The sequence below is a fragment of the Neodiprion lecontei genome, chromosome 4, assembly GCF_021901455.1.
Source record: "Neodiprion lecontei isolate iyNeoLeco1 chromosome 4, iyNeoLeco1.1, whole genome shotgun sequence".
NCBI classification, from domain to species: domain Eukaryota; kingdom Metazoa; phylum Arthropoda; class Insecta; order Hymenoptera; family Diprionidae; genus Neodiprion; species Neodiprion lecontei.
In genome coordinates, this window is record NC_060263.1 from 37,507,100 (window position 1) to 37,526,733 (window position 19,634).

The 19,634-nt window shown below is 35.3% G+C and overlaps 1 protein-coding gene and 1 long non-coding RNA gene across 4 annotated transcripts; both read left to right on the forward strand.

Moving 5' to 3' along the window:
* Window positions 1-5,698: 5,698 nt before the first annotated feature.
* LOC124293882 lies at window positions 5,699-6,528 on the forward strand. Its single transcript, XR_006903757.1, has 2 exons — window positions 5,699-6,022; window positions 6,370-6,528. It is a non-coding gene; the product is annotated as an uncharacterized LOC124293882 (long non-coding RNA).
* A 1,578-nt stretch (window positions 6,529-8,106) lies between these two features.
* Window positions 8,107-17,384, forward strand: LOC107225485 (DNA fragmentation factor subunit beta). 3 transcript variants are annotated; one of them, XR_006903799.1, is made up of 7 exons: window positions 8,107-8,554; window positions 8,645-8,746; window positions 11,464-11,599; window positions 13,751-13,962; window positions 14,654-15,336; window positions 16,086-16,305; window positions 16,838-16,962. XR_006903799.1 is itself a non-coding variant. In XM_015665969.2 (6 exons), the coding sequence occupies exons 1-6, from the start codon at window positions 8,480-8,482 to the stop codon at window positions 17,001-17,003; spliced, it is 1,374 nt and encodes a 457-aa protein (XP_015521455.2). In that variant the 5' UTR covers window positions 8,108-8,479; the 3' UTR covers window positions 17,004-17,384. The 3 variants fall into 3 exon arrangements, 1 of the variants encoding a protein (XP_015521455.2); XR_006903798.1 differs by having other exon boundaries at window positions 16,086-16,311; window positions 16,838-16,907; XM_015665969.2 differs by lacking the exon at window positions 16,086-16,305 and having other exon boundaries at window positions 8,108-8,554; window positions 16,838-17,384.
* The last annotated feature ends 2,250 nt before the right edge of the window (window positions 17,385-19,634 follow it).

The window sequence follows — 19,634 nt, forward strand, 5'->3', positions numbered from 1 at the left end:
GGCTCAGGCTTAAAATACGACTCTGGTGTAACCGGTGCCGATTACCCAAGACTTCCGTCGCAATATCTTAACCTTTGAGAAGACGAACAGAGGATGAACGATTCAAAGATTCGATTGATTCACGCTCCGCAAAGCTCTGCTTTACACCGAGGGGAAATTTTTTAATTCCGGTTACCGCTCGGTCCTTAAATATTTTCATTTTTTAACACGATCGACAAAATATAGTTCCAGGTAGAAAATGAAAATTAGTTTTATATCGCTGTTGCTAGATTTTCGTGCAACTGTTGGGAAAGTTTAACGCTCGTGCAACGATAAATTGACGTTAAGGCCTTGTTTGACTAAAAAAGTAGAGTAAATCGAAGAAACTGATTTTGCGTTGCGATTACCAACAAGTCTCGACGATAGCGCAAAATGGTTTGGCGTACCTCGTTTTTCGTGATCCCAAGACTGTTCAAACAGTTTCTTTAACGACAACTGTTTTACTGAATTTTTCTAGGTACTACAACAAATGAAATATTACTCAGTGTAGATTATTGCCGTGTTATTTTTTTTTTTTTACTACCGAAAGGATACGATTTTTTTTATTTTCTCGCGCAACGAATCTTAAACAGAAATGAAGTCGAGTCAATTTTTCGCGGCTTTCGATTTGAGTAAAAAGGAAATGAAACAAAATTCTGAGCCAGGGAGAAAAGGGAATTTTTCATACCTCATGAACCTAGGTTTGAATGAACGAACTTTGATTATTCTTATGCATTTACGTCGCGAGTGGTGAAAAATTTGTTTGTACAATTTTTCGAAAGCTTGCAAAAAGCAGCCTTGGAATTGTTGATGTTTGAAATAACGGCAGTTCCAGGCTACGAAACATCGAAGCCTAGAGATAGTTAAATCTGTACGTTGCGGCATTCGAGACGATGTGCGTAAATGAAAATTGAGCAATTAACAAAGCAGCCCGGTGTTAGAGGTTTACATACCTGTAAGTGCCACGACGGTAAAATATATAATGTATGGGTATGACATAGGTATATAAACGAGGTGCAAAATCGGGTCAGAGGCGTAAACAGCGCCGGCGGCGTTCAAGGCTTTGTAATAATGCGGGGAGTCATAGCTCGATGGCCGTTTTACACGCGTAAAGTGCATAAAGTCAGACTCGGGCACCGACTGACGAGAATAAAGAGGAAATGAAAAAGAAAAAATCGAAACGGACGCGTAGCCTGTGATCGGAAACGAAAAAGGACGAGATTTCCAATCGAATCGACGTCCGATCAATTTTATTTCCGCAAGTCTTTCCGTCTGCAGGATGAAAAAATACTCATCGATATTCTCTCTTCTTCGCCCTTTTTTTTCCATCCGTAAAAAGTTGTGTGCACGGACTCTGATACTCCGAATTTCGGCCTGATTTTTCGGATAAAAATTTCGATTTGACTAAAAGTTGTGGAATATATTTTTCAAAGTCTAGATAAATAAAAATGGAAATATCTTTATTTCTTCAAGTGTGATAAAGCAGACATTTTCGAATAGAATTTATCTGGTCCGGAAAGTTTTCGACGGAGACGAAAGTCAAGTCGTGATTAAATCGGTTCAAATATTTCAGGGGTATCAAATATCTTCGTAAAACTGATCGAGATCCTAAAAGTTTATTTTTCGAAGCCTGTGGAGCGTGCGTAAAGTGTCCCATTTTTTAACAGTGCGGTAAAACGATGCTGGCGCACGCGCTTGGCTGAAACTATCCTTTGCGCACTAGTGTTTTTTTTTTTTTTAGCGCATGGCTTAATTTTACGCACGGACTTTACCCATCGCCATTAACGTCATTGGGTTCAGTTCAGCCTGAAGTTTGCACGTTTAGGTTAGGTTTCGCGAAGCCAGACTTCTGCCTCTGGTTCCCTTGATTATCCTTCATCTACATCTATCAAATTATCATATTACATTCGTTTGATTTTCACAAAAATATGAAAAATTGCTCGTAACATGAATGCAAATGGAGATATCCGAATCGTGTGGTCACAGCGCTCATCGGAAATCTACCACTTTCCACACTAATGAGATAATACACTATTTTTAGTCTCCAGTCGAATATGCATAATCTACTTGAGAATAGATTTTACATCCAGAAAGAACGGGCTTCTTCACGTTGAAAATATATGGGAAGATGTTTTATTACCGACGACAGGAAGTGCGGAAAATTCGATTCGTAATATTCGTAAAATTGAAAAGCAGGCCGAAAATTTGGCGAATTGCGACTCGCATGAAAAAGATTCGTGCGACAATCGAATGACGGTATGGATTATTCGTCGAAAATTTTCAGCCTCGGCATTCCAATTCTTCTGTTTTACATTCTTGGCATATATTCCGGAGCCGGTCGTTAATTGCAATGGTATTTTCATCAAGGTAATAGCTGGATGAGAAGTGCTTTCACTATCGGTGAACAGGCATTGTCGGTCACGAAATGGGCATAATATACGGCAGAAGTGGATAAAAATCACTCGGCATCAATGTCGATGAATTGAAATCTTGTTCAATGATTATAATTATTTCACGCGGAATGTCAAATTTCGGGATCTTCAATTATACATTATATTTATGCTCAAGAGAGTGTCTACATATATTATAAAACAAACGAGTATTATAGAGAAGGGACGTGTTACCTACGTGAAACTTGTCAAGTTAATTCGTCCTTTTTTTATCGCTAATTTTTTATCGAATTGCGGTATTATCTACTAAAGAATAAAATCAGCCGTTGCGGAGAAAATTCTAACGATAAACACCCAATGTACAGACATCTTGTAATATAATTGATGAAAAATATAAATCATCGGCCAACCAACTTCTTTAAACAAACGAATTGATACAGAAATATTCACAATCAAGATTCGTGATATTACTTGACTTTTATTCATGTCAAATTACTTTTCCTATCGAATCTAGGTCAATGGATTTTCTTTTTTCCCTGACTGACTTGAGACAAATCCGTTTGCAAAATTTCACGCATCACACGGATCTGAGGTTTTCTTTTCGGGCATTACTCGTATATATCTTGTACCAGAAATAGGAAAGAAAGAAAAACAAATAAGAATTCAAAGAGTGTAAAAATTTGTGAACGAGAAAAGAAACGAGAAATAAATTAGCTGTATACGTCGGGGTGTTCCTTAACAGGGTTGTTTTTTAATTTTTATGCTCCCAGGCGCTTCAATTTTTTCAAATTGATTAAAAAAAAAAAAAAAAAATCCCCGAATATTTGAGTTCTCTAAATCAACTCTAAGATAGTTCGCTTTGTGATCGAAGTATCTTACGGAAATAACGTGGAAGAAAACTTGTTTTTCACTTAGAAATTTTATACGTCGTTGACGAATATATAAATGATAATGGTGAATACATATTTTTGTAGAGAAGTGAACGATCTACAAAAAAAAAAAAAAAACACTGATTTATAAAAATCGTAAATGAATGCGATTAACGAATTCGATTAAACTTTGAACGTTAATTAACATACGAAGGCTACCATTTACGAACTTTATACATCAGAGATTTTTTCTAGAGCGTTGAATTCTTTACAAAAATATGTATCTTCCATTGATTTCGGTACATTCATCAACGAATTATACAACTTCAAAGTGCAAAGAAAGTTTTTTCCATGTTATTTTCATAAGATACTTCGATTACAAAGTAAACTATCTTAGAGTTGATGTAGAGTGCTCAAATGTTCATGGAATTTTTTAAAATTAATTTTCATAAAAATTCAAAAACAATCCTATAAAGGACCACCCTAATACCCATATTACAATGTATGTGTACCTACAGCAGTGATTAAAATTACGTAATGTGCACGAATCCGCGGGTTTGTGAGAGAATCGGAAATAAGCGAAGATTTGAATTTGTTTGTTCATTTTCTGTAATCAAATCGAAAATAATCTGGTGACATCACCCCGGGCATCACTTTATTTCCGCTATGTTTTGCGTGTATTATAATTTTCGCCATGAAAGATTTCAATCGCAAATCGACAGATATAATCACAACTGCTTTTCTGCCTGGTATTTTTATCGGCATAACATTTTCAACATTATTCCGTCTAAAGTCAGCGACTTCAATATAATTTTTCCTATCTCAGTTATTCTAAAAAAAAAATTTGAAAGTCAAAATATAAAAATAAATACAGATAAACCCCCCCCCCCTTTTTTTTTTGTAAATGATATATTCGTAATTGTTCTTTCCATTTTCACTTTGTACTTGCGGTATTACCGATGTAAAAATGTTCGAGTCACGCGGTAATAAAAATTGTTCGGATCTCGCTGCGCGCAATTGATTATCCCGACAACAATCATTACTAACAACAAGTTGCAATGATTAACGCGAATAACGCAGGTGCGATTATGCGTAACAAGCGTGCGTAAAGCGCTGAGAAAGCCAACGGTTAGAGTTTGTATGGTAATTTAATTACACGCAAGATGATTTAACTGTACAAGCAATCCTGTTGAACGGAAGTTGAAACGCTGACATAAAGCCAAAGATTAATCATGCCTCGGTAGAATTTTACCGATGCGGAATATTTTTCTTTGTGTTGCACGGCTCAAATGTTTATCCGTCTGTTTCATCTGTCGCAATAGTTTTGCGAATTCGGATTAACGAGGAAGAACGGTAGAAGAAAAAATTATTACAACAATGTTTAACCCAATGATATCGTAAGACAGTTATTTCCGCGGTTATTAATTTATTCTATTTGAACGAGTATTTCCTGATAACGAAAAAACAAATGTTAAAAACCTCCGACTTTACACGTGCCTAAATTTTTAGCGTGTTTCAGACGACCTCTTCATTCTTGAGGTCTCGATTCGTTTCAGAGAATCAAAAATATAGTGAATTTCACCCATCGTGCGTGTAATTTTTATCCGCTTCATCCGCCAGAAGCGATTCGCGTATGCAATTAATATTTATTCACCAATTAAATATTTTTTCAATCGCATTCGTGAGTCGTTAAGATGATTGCGTTTTACCTGATTCCAGTTTATGAAACATGCAACCTTGAATAACCGCACTAAACTTCGTCTGGACAATGGATTCTTTTCAACGTATATAATCGATACTCCGACCGTTTTTTTCACCTATGTTCGATCTGAGGACAAATTTCCAGAAGAACAAGCTGAAAATTAATCCGCACGAAGAAAAAATTAATCAATAATCCATTGATCAATATCATATCTCCGACTGATTTTAGACGGATGTTTATATTTTTCATAGATTTTCCGTCCGACGATATATGTCTCGAAAACGAATAAACAAGGTTTTCGATGAAATTCGCCTGCTCGGTTTCTTTCCAATCAACTAATCGGAACTGATTAGATTATGCGAAAAAATTCGCCTTGCCATTGGCAAAACATTTGCAAAACCTCATATGTTTTTGTCCACGGTTTTCATTTACGCAAATACCGGAAACAGCGAGAAGTTCCGGAACTCTTGATCGGTTTTTTTTTTTTTTTTTTCTTTTTGTTAATTTGTTGTTTCGTGTTTTGTATTGGCATATAATCATATTAAAAAGCACTGACCGCAGTCCTTGGTTATGACGTAATTGATCAGACCTACGATTCATCTGCGCCATAATTCTTTCGGTTAATTATTATTAGATAATCGTTAAACGTATGAAAAAACAATTTTTAGTTCATTTTTTACCTCGCGACGTGTGTTCGAAGAAATACGCGAACATCAGTCGTTAAGAGTCAAAATCCAAGAAAGGAGTTTTAAGGGGGGGGCCTGCTTTAGAGGCTTCAAAAAATCTATTTTTTTTTTTGCGTAAATGTCTTCCCAAACTATCCAAAATGTGTCCCTAAAATTTCAGACGCAGATTCGAAATATTTTCGGAGTTACAGAAGAAATAGTGAGCAAGCGTCGAGCAGGTATACGAGCGGTTTTTTGAAGTTTTCAACCAGTTTTTCGAAGAGTCTGAACCAGTTTTTTGAAGTTTTGAACCAGTGTTTTGAAGAGTCTGGAGGGCGACTCTATGGACCAGGAATCGCTGATTAGCATATTAATGCGGTAAGTTCAAGAAAATTACGATTTTTTATATACGAAAACTTTGACGCACGATTGCTCGGTTTTTCATTTTTACGATTTTTCCTAATTGGCGGGAAAGATACGGAAAAAACTAAACGTCCTATCGAAACGAGACAAATTGCATTCTACTCGGGATTAAATTCTTTTCTAGTTGAACCTAAAAAACTTTAAGAAAGTCAAGATTAACCCACTTTTTAAACAATCTAAAGTGAATTTTTTTTTTAATTTGCGAAAAATTGTTGAATTTTTCACTTTTTGTTGAATTTTCTTGGTTTAACTAGAAACTATACTATTGAGAAGTAAAAATTTTTTTGGGTTCTTTGTTTCAGACGGAAATTGCGACCTGCACCTTTCCCGCCGCACGACAAATGCACACTCGAGACGCCTCGGTGAAATGCTTGTACCAGGCATAATATGACATGTATCCTAATGAAAAAATTCGAGAAGACTGTTGAAATACATAACAATAAACCCTGAAAGTTTCGTTTCAATCGGATATTTCTTTCCTTCCCAAAAAAATCCTCGAAAAAACCGATTTTTTAAAGCCTCTAAAGCAGGCTCCCCCCCTTAAACTGTCGTATTAGATTAAAGCAAATTAGTAAATGCGGGTTTTTCTTTTTCTTATTTTTCGTGAACTCGAATTCTACAGTAAAATACTAACTATTACATTTGACGGTAGAATTTTGGAATCAAGTTTAATTATATTTTATACCGAGGACATTGAACAAATCAAACTCACAATCAGTGCAATTGACATGGTGAAATTTTTCAGGCTAGACTTATTGCACTCGATTGAATTCTGTTTGTTTTCATTGTAAAATGATTAATTCAAATATTTGATCATTTATTTGATTTACATAATATTAATCGAACGCGTTACACTGATTATTTATCTGAACTGCAAAGTTTTATCGTATATGTAACAATAATCGATATACTTGGAATGACCTTTAAATAATTCGACGAACTTGTCATATTACCGGTTCAAAACTAATTCATCAATATTTATAATTAAACTTTCTGATGTTCCGATTTCGTCGATTCGAACGAAATGGGAGTCCAAAAAAAAAAAAACAAATATTTAAATAAAGATGCGATAAAACGAGTATTTAAGAACTCCCATCTAAGCGAATTTAAATAAAGTTAGAATATTGAATCAAATTGTCACGATTCTGAATATCGAATGTTTTTAAGCAATAACTGGTGAGGTCAGGAATCTCATATATAAATAAAATGAGCTACAATTATTATCAAACGGTAAGAAATGTTAATAATAAAATAGCGTGATTTTTCCGACTTCGTTATAATTGAAATTAGGTGTCTTAAAATTTTCCTCTGTACGACAAGAGATCTTTTCTTTTTATAAACTTATTTTGAATTACATCGAACCCGACCTACACTGAGAGAAATTTTTAGTTCCGGTTACCGCTCGGTCCTTAAATATTTTTATTTTTTACCACAATCGAAAAATATAGTTTTAGGTACAAAATGAAAATTAGTTTTCCAGCTGTTACCAGAAAGTCTAGTATCCGTAACTATTCTTTCTCATTACTACCACTGTTGCTGTATTTTTTTGCAACTGTTGCGAAAGTTTAATTCTCGTGCAAGAATAAATTGACGTTAAAGCCTTGTTTGACTAAAAAAGTAGAGTAAACCTCTCAGAAGCTGATTTTGCGCTGCGATAAGCAAAAAAGGATCGACGATAGCGCAAAATGTTTACGCGTACCTCGTTTTTCGCAATTCCAACAATATTCAAACAGATTTTTTTTTCAAGGATACCCGTTTTACTGAATTTTTCTGGTTACTGTAACAAATGAAATTTTTCTCAGCGTACGTCCAGCTGCATTATTCGTTATTAATAGTAATTAACAATAAGATAGAGAGGAATTTTTTATTTATCCCCAATATGCCAATAATATGGACCGCATAAAAAGCACGAGTATTCGTTCGAAAATCGCGACGCGTTCGAGCGACTTTTGCACGCTGTGCGAGTTTTGCAGGCTAGCAGGGAAAAACGCAGTCGCGCAACGCGACTGCGCAGAGATAAAAGAGGATCGACGATTCCTCTCCAGTCTCTCCTGGGCTCTCCTGGCGTCGCGGCGTCCGTCGCTCGTCGGCGGATCCGTCGGATCATGAACTAGTCGAAGCCCCTCTTAAATTCGGCATCCGGTTCCGTTCGTCGCGTTCCGAAGATCGTTTCAAATTTCCGATGTGAAAAATACTCGGTACGAACGATCCGCGGAGCGATTAACAAGAGTCAGGTTTGGTTGGGACGCGTCTCGCAGGAAGCGAACAGCTGTTCGTAGTGCGTATCGGGCCACGCGTCGTTCGTAGACTCGGCGTCGGTAAGCAGTTTCCTAACTTACCGAGCGGCTCGGTTTTTCCCCGTTTCTTCCCGTTCTTCGCTACTTTCTCGATCGGAACTCTGCGGGAAAGAACATGTCCGTCATCGTTGATCGGCTCCGTCGCGTAATGAAAGGCGAAGACTCTCGGCCGGTTAACGATGAGAAAGAGGTGATTTAAAACGGTCGCTAAAAAAATTTACATCACTGTATTTGTGATTTACATTACTGACTGGTATTGTTCTTTCAACCTTTTTTTCAGATCAAGGGATACCGAGTGACAAATGCCGATCGCACTCGGAGATTCGGAGTCGCTTGCAAGGATTTTCAGGAGCTTAAAAGCAAGGCCTGCGCAAAGTTTAATGTGAGTTGTATTTTATAATTTGTCGTATCGTTGATCCGTGCTAAACACTTAACGCCAACTTAATCGAGCCGGGAAATTACCGGATGATCGTTAAATCTGATCGGTTACAAGTGTTCGGGTCGAGTTCCGAATGCAAGTTTTTGTTTTTAGTCAAAACTCGGCGGAAAATTAGTTTACTGTTACCGAAAAGTCTAGTATCCGTTACTGTTCTTTCTCATTACGATCACTGTTGCTATATTTTCTTGCAACTGTTGCGAAAATTTAACGCTCGTGCAACGATAAATTGACGTTAAAGCCTTGTTCAACTAAAAAAGTAGAGTGAAACCTCAGAAACTGATTTCGCGTTGCGATAACCAAAAAACCATCGACGATAGCGCAAAATGTTTACGCGTACCTCGTTTTCCGTAATCCCAACAATATTCAAACAGTTTTTTCAACGATACCTGTTTTACTGAATTTTTCTCGTTACTGTAACAAATGAAAATTCTCTCAGTGCAGTTTCCATAAAGGATCACTCTTCCGAGTGTCGATATTTCTTTGTAAACACGTTTTTTTCCCCCCTCCGCTAACAAATTCTCATCAGCATAAGATGAATATTGAGAGACTAGAGATTACGCGATCACGTCCCAGCTTCCTCCCCCGCATTCGGGTGACGCCTGATGCAACCGCAATTGCAAGTGCATAAGCCCGGCCGGATTTGCAGTTGCCGGCTTTATCGAGTGGTCCAAGACCCCAGCGTCGATGCTCTCATTTTTCCAACCCCGTCAATGTAGCTGCACGTGGAACTAGGAACATCCGCTTCCGGTTGCGCGAGTCTCGGTCAAGGTCGATTACATCGACGAATCATCTCCGTCCGCCTAACGAACCTCTGCAAATTCGATTTCAACGTTTCCCCCGAAACTGGGTCACCAGCCCCTTTCTGCCCCACCAAGCGTTGATCCTGGTTTTTCGTTTCTGCCCTTGATTTTCAAAGATTTTCCTCAAAGGACAATTTTCACACCGAGGGAAAGATTCGATTTTTTCTTTTTTACGAGATTTGAATGGTTGCTACGTTCGATAACATACATTTAAATATATATATATTTTATGAATAAATAGGTGATGGGGAAGTTTTATTCGATCACTATTTTTTCCAATTATCGTTTTTAAAGGGAGGTAAAAAACACGATTCAATTATTTTTTAAATACGTGTAATACACTTTATGCATGTGCATCTACACGTAAAACTGAAACTTTTCTTTCGTGAAATTTAACCAGTATGGATTTGCTTGATTCGAATGAAACGCGATTGAATTTAAAAAATTCCCCGTGTTCAAGTTGTTCCTTAATTTATTTATTTATTTGATTTTTTTTTTTTTTATTTTCACTAGGAACAAGTAAATATCGTTCAAGGATTATTCAGACAATTAAAAACCTGTAATCACCTACCGAAAGATTTTTTTAATACGATTTAAATTGACTCATATAATGTAGAACGTAAAAATTACCCTGATTAAGATAATCTTATTCGAATTCATTAGTCAATTTTGTTGATTCACAAAGCCATAAATTTTTCGAAACGCCATTAGACTTGCCTCGATCCTCTAGAAAATTTATCAGGAGCAAGTCAGTCTTATTCGATCCAAACAAACAAATATCTAATTATAGAATGAAGAAAACAAGGAAGAACAAGCAAACATATATTTGCTTGTAAAAGACATAATTTTCATTTCAGTATAAAAACGATGAACAAGATTTATTTATTTATTTTCGAGTTTCATCAGGCTTTGTTTTCTGTAATCAATAAATTTTGTGTTTTGTTTTAAGTTTGTTTTTTCGCAACCGATCAACATCGCTGATTAAACAACCTGTCCGATCACTTCGGTTTGTTTTTACATCCGCGTTTCTAATTCATTGTAATTCCTCTTATTTATCAGCCAGTTATGATTTGTTATGTTCCGATTTTTTTTTTTTTTTTGTCACTCGTCCAATGTTTATACCGGAACGAAATACCGGATAGAAATTGACAAAAAAAAAAAATAACAGGAAACGAAAATAAGGAGATTGAAAATTAAGCCAGACATTGACCGTCTCGTAAAATCAACGAATTATATTATCAGACAATAATTTATTCTATCGATTCTTCTGACTTCTAAGTGGTATATGTATCATACGTTATATCATGCAAATGATCATCGAGTTTGAGTTTAACGACGAGTTAGAGACTTAAAACTTTAAACATAGCTCAGAACTTGATGCCAATGCAATATTATTCGTTGATTTGAAATAATGAGAAAAAAATAATTCGATTAGCTTCGACTGAGATTAGATCTCGAATATTCTACACACAGAATATTAAAAAGCAGAAAACAATTATTTAAACAATTTTTTTTTTTTTTTTTTTTTTTTATTCCAAATTTACAACGTTTCTAAAACGGTCTGAAAAGTATAAAATATTTTCACCCAACCTCACAGAGATTTAAAACGAAAACGTTTCACATCATATGCGGCCCGATAAAATTGTTACCGAACTAATCACGCATGAATTATTTATTTACGCACCTCATATTTTTCGATACAAATCTGCACGGTGTTATAAATCTGTATGGAGCTAGGAGAAATAATTTAATACTTTTTAGTCCGTTTTAAAAACGTTGTAAATTAAGAGAAAAAAAAGAAAAATAAATAATTCAACTGATTTTTCCTCGTTCTAATTTTTACCTGATTCGAATTCACAGATTTTAAACCCCGATGAGCGGGATAGAGTGACGATTTGTCTCGTCGACGGATCGGTAATCGACGACGAATATTTTCAATCGGTAGAACCGCAGACTACCTTGATACTGCAGCGACATGGGGAGAAGTTTTTGTCAGGTGAGGAAAAATCTTTTTTTCATTTCTTTTCCCGATTTCACTTTTGGTTTAACAATTTTTAACCAGTTAGCAATCCCAGGCGAAATCTAACTTACGCGGACTGCGGATATTGCAAGTTAAATCCGTCACGGGGAAACCGCGAGAACGTCTCGAAATTCTTTTGCATGCAAGTAACGAACGCGAGCAAAGATTCGTGACGATATGATGAGATAATATACGAGATAAGCTTTTTCTGGTTGCGGATTATTTGATATGCCAAATCCTGCAAAATCCCTTTACCATTTATAATGATTGTCAATAAGACGCCGCGAATTGTACTTTGTCATTTTTCAGAATTAGTATAAAACAGTGTTTCTATTAGAGTGAAATTGAACGAATTTTGACAAGAATTGGAAAAATTCCGAAGCGATTTGAAACTAAGCAGCGATTTCTGAGCTTTTCTTCGTCATTCTGATACCAATTTTTTAAGCAGGTACGTTTCGTAAAATCACCGCTATAGCTTAAAAATGTTGTAATTCAATGAATATTCAAAGTACGCTTGCTTACGGTTTATAAAAAGTGCGAATAACAATGACGCGTTGCAAAATTTGATGCAATTCTCTTTCACCATAATCATATGTATTTGGGGATTTGCATTTTTCGCTGGTAATTAATTAAATAAACACCCGCATTTAGGATAAGGTTCACAGGACACGATGAGTCGCAGAACGTTTGCAATCGCGATTCGGCAAAGTCACTATAATTTATTAAAATGCGTTGGACTTAATTTTCGCGTCCGGCATATTTATACAAATAAAATATATATACGCATATGTATATATATGCCCAATTGAAATATATTATACGATCCCATTGGATGCTAATGAGAGTTGAAATAAAAAAGACATCGCCGAATGAAACCGATTGATTTTTAGCAATCGCGAAGGAACTTTGTTGTTATTTAATTTTTTAATTTTTTATCAACCGTTTCATTCGCACTTTTTTCACTGTGGAATTTCTGAGAATCGTCGTAGATTTTTGTTCAATCAACAGGAGAATTCGGAACTTCTTGAACAGCGATTTTTTGATTGTTGTAAATTTAAAAAAAAATTTTACTCCACAATTCTGCTCTTGGCAATATCGAAGTATTTAGAAAAAATTCGTGATTGATAATTTTCGAAACTTATTGAATAATTGTTTGTACGCGCGTTACGACTTCTTTGAAATTGATAAGAAGTAGCAAAGACTGTCGGCAAATAAATTCTTAAACAAAATGGTGAACATTCGTAATTTTTCGTTGCGGATTCACGATGACGTTGAAATTTTCAACATCGTAATTTTTGAAACGTGTTTGTTGTTGCTTTTTGCGTTTGATGTTTATTTATCCAAAGCCACAAGGTTTGAGAAGACTTTAATTAATTTACGGGTTCTTTGTATGTATAAGGTGACGTATACATGAATTTTTTCAAACAAGTAAGTAGTGTTAAAAATATTTACAGCAGATTCGCATGTCGTTTCTTTAATCAACTCCACGACTCATCATTATACAAATGCTCGGAATATCAAACACTTCAGTCTTATTAAAATGTCACGCATCATCCCGTGGAACACTTGAAAGCGTCGAAACTGCCGAAACATCTTAATTTTGCTAGGTATGTGCACGTTTCGGCACTGAGAGAAAAAAGTCGTTGAATCAATTGAATGTGCGGTCACAGGTGGCGAAATTAATGTTTATCCGTGTCAATTCAAGATCCGATGGTCTACAAAAATATATAGTTAATTTAAAAAGTTCGTAAAAATGTCCAAAAGTCCAAAAGTCCAAGTGCGATAACCGTAATAAGAAAGAGTTGAAAATTTTTCCTATCTTCTCGACAGAAGTTCCTGTCAGCATTTGAAAATTAGCTGAAAACAAATCGCAAGTTTTGAGAAATTTTTTAAAATTTCATTCTGTTTACCGTCGTGAAAGACGAACAATAATTAATTGTTTCGGAACACCAATTCATCGGATATTGATCCGTTGACAACTTTTTTCAAATTCTATCCCTGAGAGATTGAATAAGAATTTCACCAAAGTTAAAACACAAGGAGTTCGAATTTCTGCAATTACTTCGCAGCCAATAATTTTTTCGGACCAAAATGTTACAAATATAATCATTTATACTCGCTTCACAGATGCTGACATATTATACAACACGCTGCGTCAAGTCAATCTCGAGTTCATAACGACCGGCGATGCGATATCGAGATTTCTCACCGAGAATCTAAAGTCGAAGATCGCAGTTTTGAACAAGGCTCTGAACAAGAACGACGAAAAGACTAGACTCAGTTCGAGGGAGGATCATCCCGACTGGTTTAAGAATTTGGAGACGACGGCCACAACTAAAGTAAGAATATTGATCGAGGATAAACAATAATAATTATAAAAAAAAAAAAACCATTCACAAGTAAAGTCCATGGTCTTTACTTTTACAATTTATTTTACTTTTTTTTTTATTATTTCATAGATACCGATTTTTCCACCGATTCCACCTGCACGATGAAATTGCTTTAATGCAGTAATTTCAAATTACGTCATGACCATTTTCGCATAATAGCTGTATTATATATTTGGATGAATCGTATCCTAAATTAGGTTAAATTTACCCATAATATTGAATAAAATCTGAAATTCGAAAAAATTATTAATTCGCTTCGACTTCAAGGAGGATCGTGATTTTTCACGTTTTCGTTTTTATCCACTCCTGCGTATGAAGCAAGTTCTGGAAGTACGATCGGATGAATTGTATGCGCAGGACTCGAATTATTTGTAAGAAAATTGAATAAATAAATAAATCGGGATAATTACCATAAGCTTTCATGCTAATCTGGCTAAATTCCATTTTAGGCAAAGATAGATTTGCTGTTTCATTTTAGTTTGAAAATACATGCAATGAATCGCGAGAATGTTCGTAAATCGGTAATGATGATGAGAAAAAAATTGAAACTCTTTATTGGTAATAAAAATGGCCGATAGAAAAAGCGAGAAATTTTTTCGTGAAAAAATTATCAAATTAAAGTGTAATCTCGAATTTTCAGGAGGCCTACATGCACCGCAGATGCCAGGACAGGATCCGGTGTTACCTGTACAAAACGATCGATCAAATAAAGACTTCGGACGTATATTCGAAGAACGAATCGGCAAGGCGTCGTCTGTTGCACGTGATGACGTATTTCAAGCTCCAACTGAAGGAGGATCACTGTTTCGGTTTTTACTTTGACCGAAGTTACGCAAGAGGGGTGAAAAATCGGTTGGAGATCGGCCGATCGATCGGCGAAAAAGAAGAAGAAGAAGCAGAAAAACCTGCGAATTTGAGTTCGGACGAGGCGGATTTCAGCGCCTCGGTATTTTCGTGCCACCATTTTCACTGTCCGTGCAAAATCGGCGCTGTCTCTGCAGGTTTCTGGTCGCCGTGGAACAGCAACCGATTTCTCGCGGAATTTTTCCCCGAGGAAAACGATACCGACGAAACGGACGCCCGACGAATATCTCCCGTTAAAAAAACAACCGCTAACGATAAATCTGCCGATTTATGTCCCTACGAAATCGGCAAAAACGACGAAACGGTGCCGCGATTCGCGCTCTGTAATTCTGACGGTGAATTCAGATGCGACGGCGTCTGGAGCGCCGATCGTTGTGCTTACGCCGATAGGCACACCATCAATCCTTACCGATCATACGAGGAACTGGTTCTCTTTTCGACGTGGAATTTCGACCACAGGTACGCTGTTGCTTGATTTTTATTTTTTTTAATATTCATAAGCATTCCGAGTAATAGACTTGGCGTTTCTTTGTTCGTCGTTTAACTTCCGAATAGTCACGTTTCAAGATTCAACAGATTTTATTCTTCAACGTTACTTACCGATTTTTTTTTTTTTTTTTTTGCCTAGTTTCTTTTCTTTTATTCATAGGATTAAAAATAGATGTTCGGATGACAAAATTTTCGTAAATTTTCTATCCTCGATCACGATAGCAGGTTTTTTTTTCTCTTTTTTTTCTCTTAGACAATTTTAGAGGTGAATTTAATTTTTTTCCCCTATAATGTAATGTAATTCTGATACTTGAACTTCTGATAATTGATACAAATCTGGAAATTTTTTTTTTTAAAAACTATTAACAACTCGTCAATTAACAGTGTGCAAAATAAGTTTTTCATTTCCGAGAAGGTATTTTGAAAAGCGACGTAATACGATAACGTTTCGGGGAAGAAATGAAAAATTACTATGAATATTGTACAGCTGACACAGAAATAAGTGTCAGAAAAAATTTTTCCCTCCGACTATTAAAAATGATGATATCACTGAAACAAATTCCTTTGGGGAATTGAAAAATGAGATTTTTGACAACAAGTTTTGCACCTGAAGTAAAATCATTATACTTTAACAATAAAGCGAAAAGTAAAAATCTCTTAAATCAACGAATTTGCGTCAACGTTTCCTTGGACCTTGTTGCATGATTTTTATTTCATAGAGTTAGACGCTAGTCAAATCACGAGGTCATGGCTCTTCTTACGTACAATCAGCCAGCCTTCCTTTTACGCATTGTGAATTTAACGATCCGTCACTGTTTCGGGCAAATCATCATCCTCGCGCCTGCAGGGTTTGGCAATCCTAACGACGTCTTCTTCTTGGTCCATAATAACTATCTACCGACGTGGCTGCGGGATGATCCTTGACGGACAATGAAATTGGTGAAAGTGAATTGAGAAAAAAAATAAATAAAAAAAACAATGATTGAATGAAAAAAAAAATGGACAGCCGTCAAGGCGTCTGGGTCATGGCTAGAGTTTGTAATCTATATATATACAGCCGGCTTATGACCGAGGATTACTCGGCAAAAATATATATGCATATAAAAAAAAAAAAAATTATATACATACATCTTCTGCGACGTGTCTTGTATTTGTACAGTTTAGTAGCAGTCAATGAAAAAGAAACGTGTCGCAATCTGTAATTTTACACAATTAGCTTGGAAGTAAATTCGTGTTGTAAAAAAAAAAAAAAAAAAAAAAAAAACATGCATGCATGCATGTTAAAAACAATGAAAGATTGTAAAATTATATGCATGGTAATTAATATTCAAGCGATGAAACTTGTTTGATCCGGATTTTTTACTTTCGAATTACAGAAATAAGTATCGTTTTTTCTTTTTTTTTTTTTTTTTTTTTTTTACAAATGACAAAATAAGAACGTAACGAAATACTTTTTTTTCCGTACTTTCAGGATCGAGAGATCGCGAACTCTGATACCAAACCTGTTGCGAGCATCTGAGGAGAAGGCGATAAGTCGTGAGGATCTAGTTCACCTCTACGAGAATATATTCACGGTGAAAAATCTACGACTGGTGCACATAGTTTGTCACGATAAGGGAGCCCACAGAGTTCAATGAGCGATGAGGCGTCGAGAGTATTAATAATATGCAAGAAGGTCGGAGAGTTTGATCGATAAAAACTCGGGCTTGAATTATGCGTATAAATAAAGTTTACAGATTACATAATCCTGTCTTCTCAACGCGAACCGTTGCAACAAATTGCAACTTTGTATGTATATATATATATGTATATATTAGGGTGTTTTGGGAAAAAAAATAATTTGCCATTTTCAACCCATGTTACACCCCTGAAAAGTTTGTTCAGGGTAAAAGAAAGGCTTTGTCAAAAGACGAGCGTTCTACGTTACGCGGGATATCGCGCTCGGTTGATTTTTCATTTTTATAAATTTTATTTTAATTTTATCAAGTATCGTGATTGAAATTTTTTTTTATTACTTACGTCAATCGTAATATCAATTTATTCAATCTCATAAAATAGTTATAATTTAATACAAACTTTTAATTTAGGAGAATAAGATTCACGGTTGATAAATCGTTATTTTATGGATCGTGATCTTTGGGTTGAATATAAACGTCAGGAAAGAAATAATAATCGAAGTGCTGTAACGTGTTTCTTCAGAAATTCAAAGAAATGTGACACTCGTCCTTTAACAAAATCTTCTTTTTTTTTAAAAAAAAAACTTTTCAACTGGAGCCACGAACGAAATTAGGGAATTTTTTTTTCTAAAATCCAATTAAATATATTTACGCGGTGCATGTGATTTTCTAAAATGCGTTACCTGTTATGGAATTTTCGATGTTCAACGTCATAGCTACCGATTAGAATCCACAACAATACGCACAACGCAATATATATTTATTTATATACAATCGTATATGCATGATAAATATTTAATAATTTCCAAATTTCGTCCAAAGTGTCTAATTTTTAATTTGACAAGTTTATTGAGCGACGTTTCAGTCGGGCACCGTTTTTAGGATAGAAAGTTCACATTTGTTTCGTAAAAATGTTCAACGTGACATTACAGAGAGCTGTAAAAATTTTAATTTAACATCCGATTGTCACAATCGCCTCTAAAAATATCTCTTCCTAAATGACGCAAGCAATAAAACCTGAGCCCGAAGATCGTCAATTTTTAGTAATTAACAATCTGTAAATACCGATTTTAATGTCGATGTAAATAATTTTAGTCAAACGCATTATGGAAATTTGGAAATTATTAAGTAAGCATGGTCACGTACTTATAAAAAATAAATAATAATAAATACCGTAAGCCGCGTTATGCGATGTACACGTTTTACTGCGTGCACCCAGCGGATGAAATAGAGCCGGAATTTCACCTTCGCGTCGGTTAGTCATCTCGGTATAAAAATTTGCCTCGAAATTTATTCACATTTATTTACTTGGAATCCACTTGCAGACGATAAAAATCGCAGTTTGGTAGAAAAAGGAGAAGCCTGTAATCTTCTTCCTGAAACGAAGATCCGCGTTCGTAAATCGCGATATTTTATCGATGTAATAAATTCGGCAAAGAATTCTTCCTTTTCCTGCGTTAGGAAGAAGATGAAAGAACAAAATCGCACGTGCATATTTTTCATCCGAAATTCCAAAGTATAGAATTCCATTAGCTGACTTTGAAGGAAAAAAAGATGTATTTTGAAGTCGAACTTCTCTCGAGTGCTGTAATTTTAATAGAGCGTGAGTAAAACGACGAATCCGTGATCTCGGTAAAATTTCTTACATCTATACGCGATGTATTATATATATATATAAAAGACAACTGAAGATAAAATATTTCTTGCAAGACTTTACAGACTGTTATATAATATCTGTAACTGAATTATAAATAATATTAACACGTTGACAACTAAGAAATTAATGATATATAAACGATAATAATTGTCGCGATAACAATGTTAACGATAATGATGATGATGACATGTTTATTATACCGGTTATACAGGGAGTCAACACAGATTTACATCAGCAAATACATGTTACACAGATTATAGATTATAGTATCAGATGAACTTGAAAAGAGGCGGAAGAAAAAATATCTTCAAAGGTATAAAACATAACATTGCGAAAAAAAAAGAAAACAAAAGAAAAAAGATCAAGGCGTTATAATTCTAACTGAAAAATCATTAAGTTCCGATATTGTATAACTTAGACCTATGTATGTATATGTAAAATGCAATAAGTTATTAAAGCAATTTAACGCAGTTTATAAATAATAACAACAACAGTCAACATCTCGTGCAGTTACGTGTCTGTAATTTTACCTATTTAAGCGATGTACGCGGTGAAGAGAAAAAGAGAACAGATTTAAAAAAAAACGCGGTGATTTTCACTCTTTACAGAGTAAATTCCGCACTTTACAAAATACATTTTACAAAAAAAAAAAAAACCTGACGTGTCCCTTTCTTCCGTCAATTTTGAGCAACATTTGCTCTTTTATTCTTTCCGTGTGTATTTATCGCAACACGCATCGCTCGCTGACCTCGAAAACTGTCGAGTTAAATTTATTCAAAAGAAAAAAACAAGAAAAAAAAAAAAAAACTAATCTGAATAGTCCGAAACACGGAAATATACAAAATGCGCAGCAACAGTGAACAAACCACGAATCGAATTTATTACGCGATTGGAAATGGCAAACGAATTTTACGATTACTGTAGAAATAATTAGG

Coding starts and splice junctions, on each gene's coding strand:
- LOC107225485 (XM_015665969.2), top strand. CDS start 8,480: ATGTCCGTCATCGTTGATCGGCTCCGTCGCGTAATGAAAGGCGAAGAC. Junction 8,747..11,463: donor AGGCCTGCGCAAAGTTTAAT/GTGAGTTGTATT, acceptor TCGAATTCACAG/ATTTTAAACCCCGATGAGCG. Junction 11,600..13,750: donor TGGGGAGAAGTTTTTGTCAG/GTGAGGAAAAAT, acceptor CTCGCTTCACAG/ATGCTGACATATTATACAAC.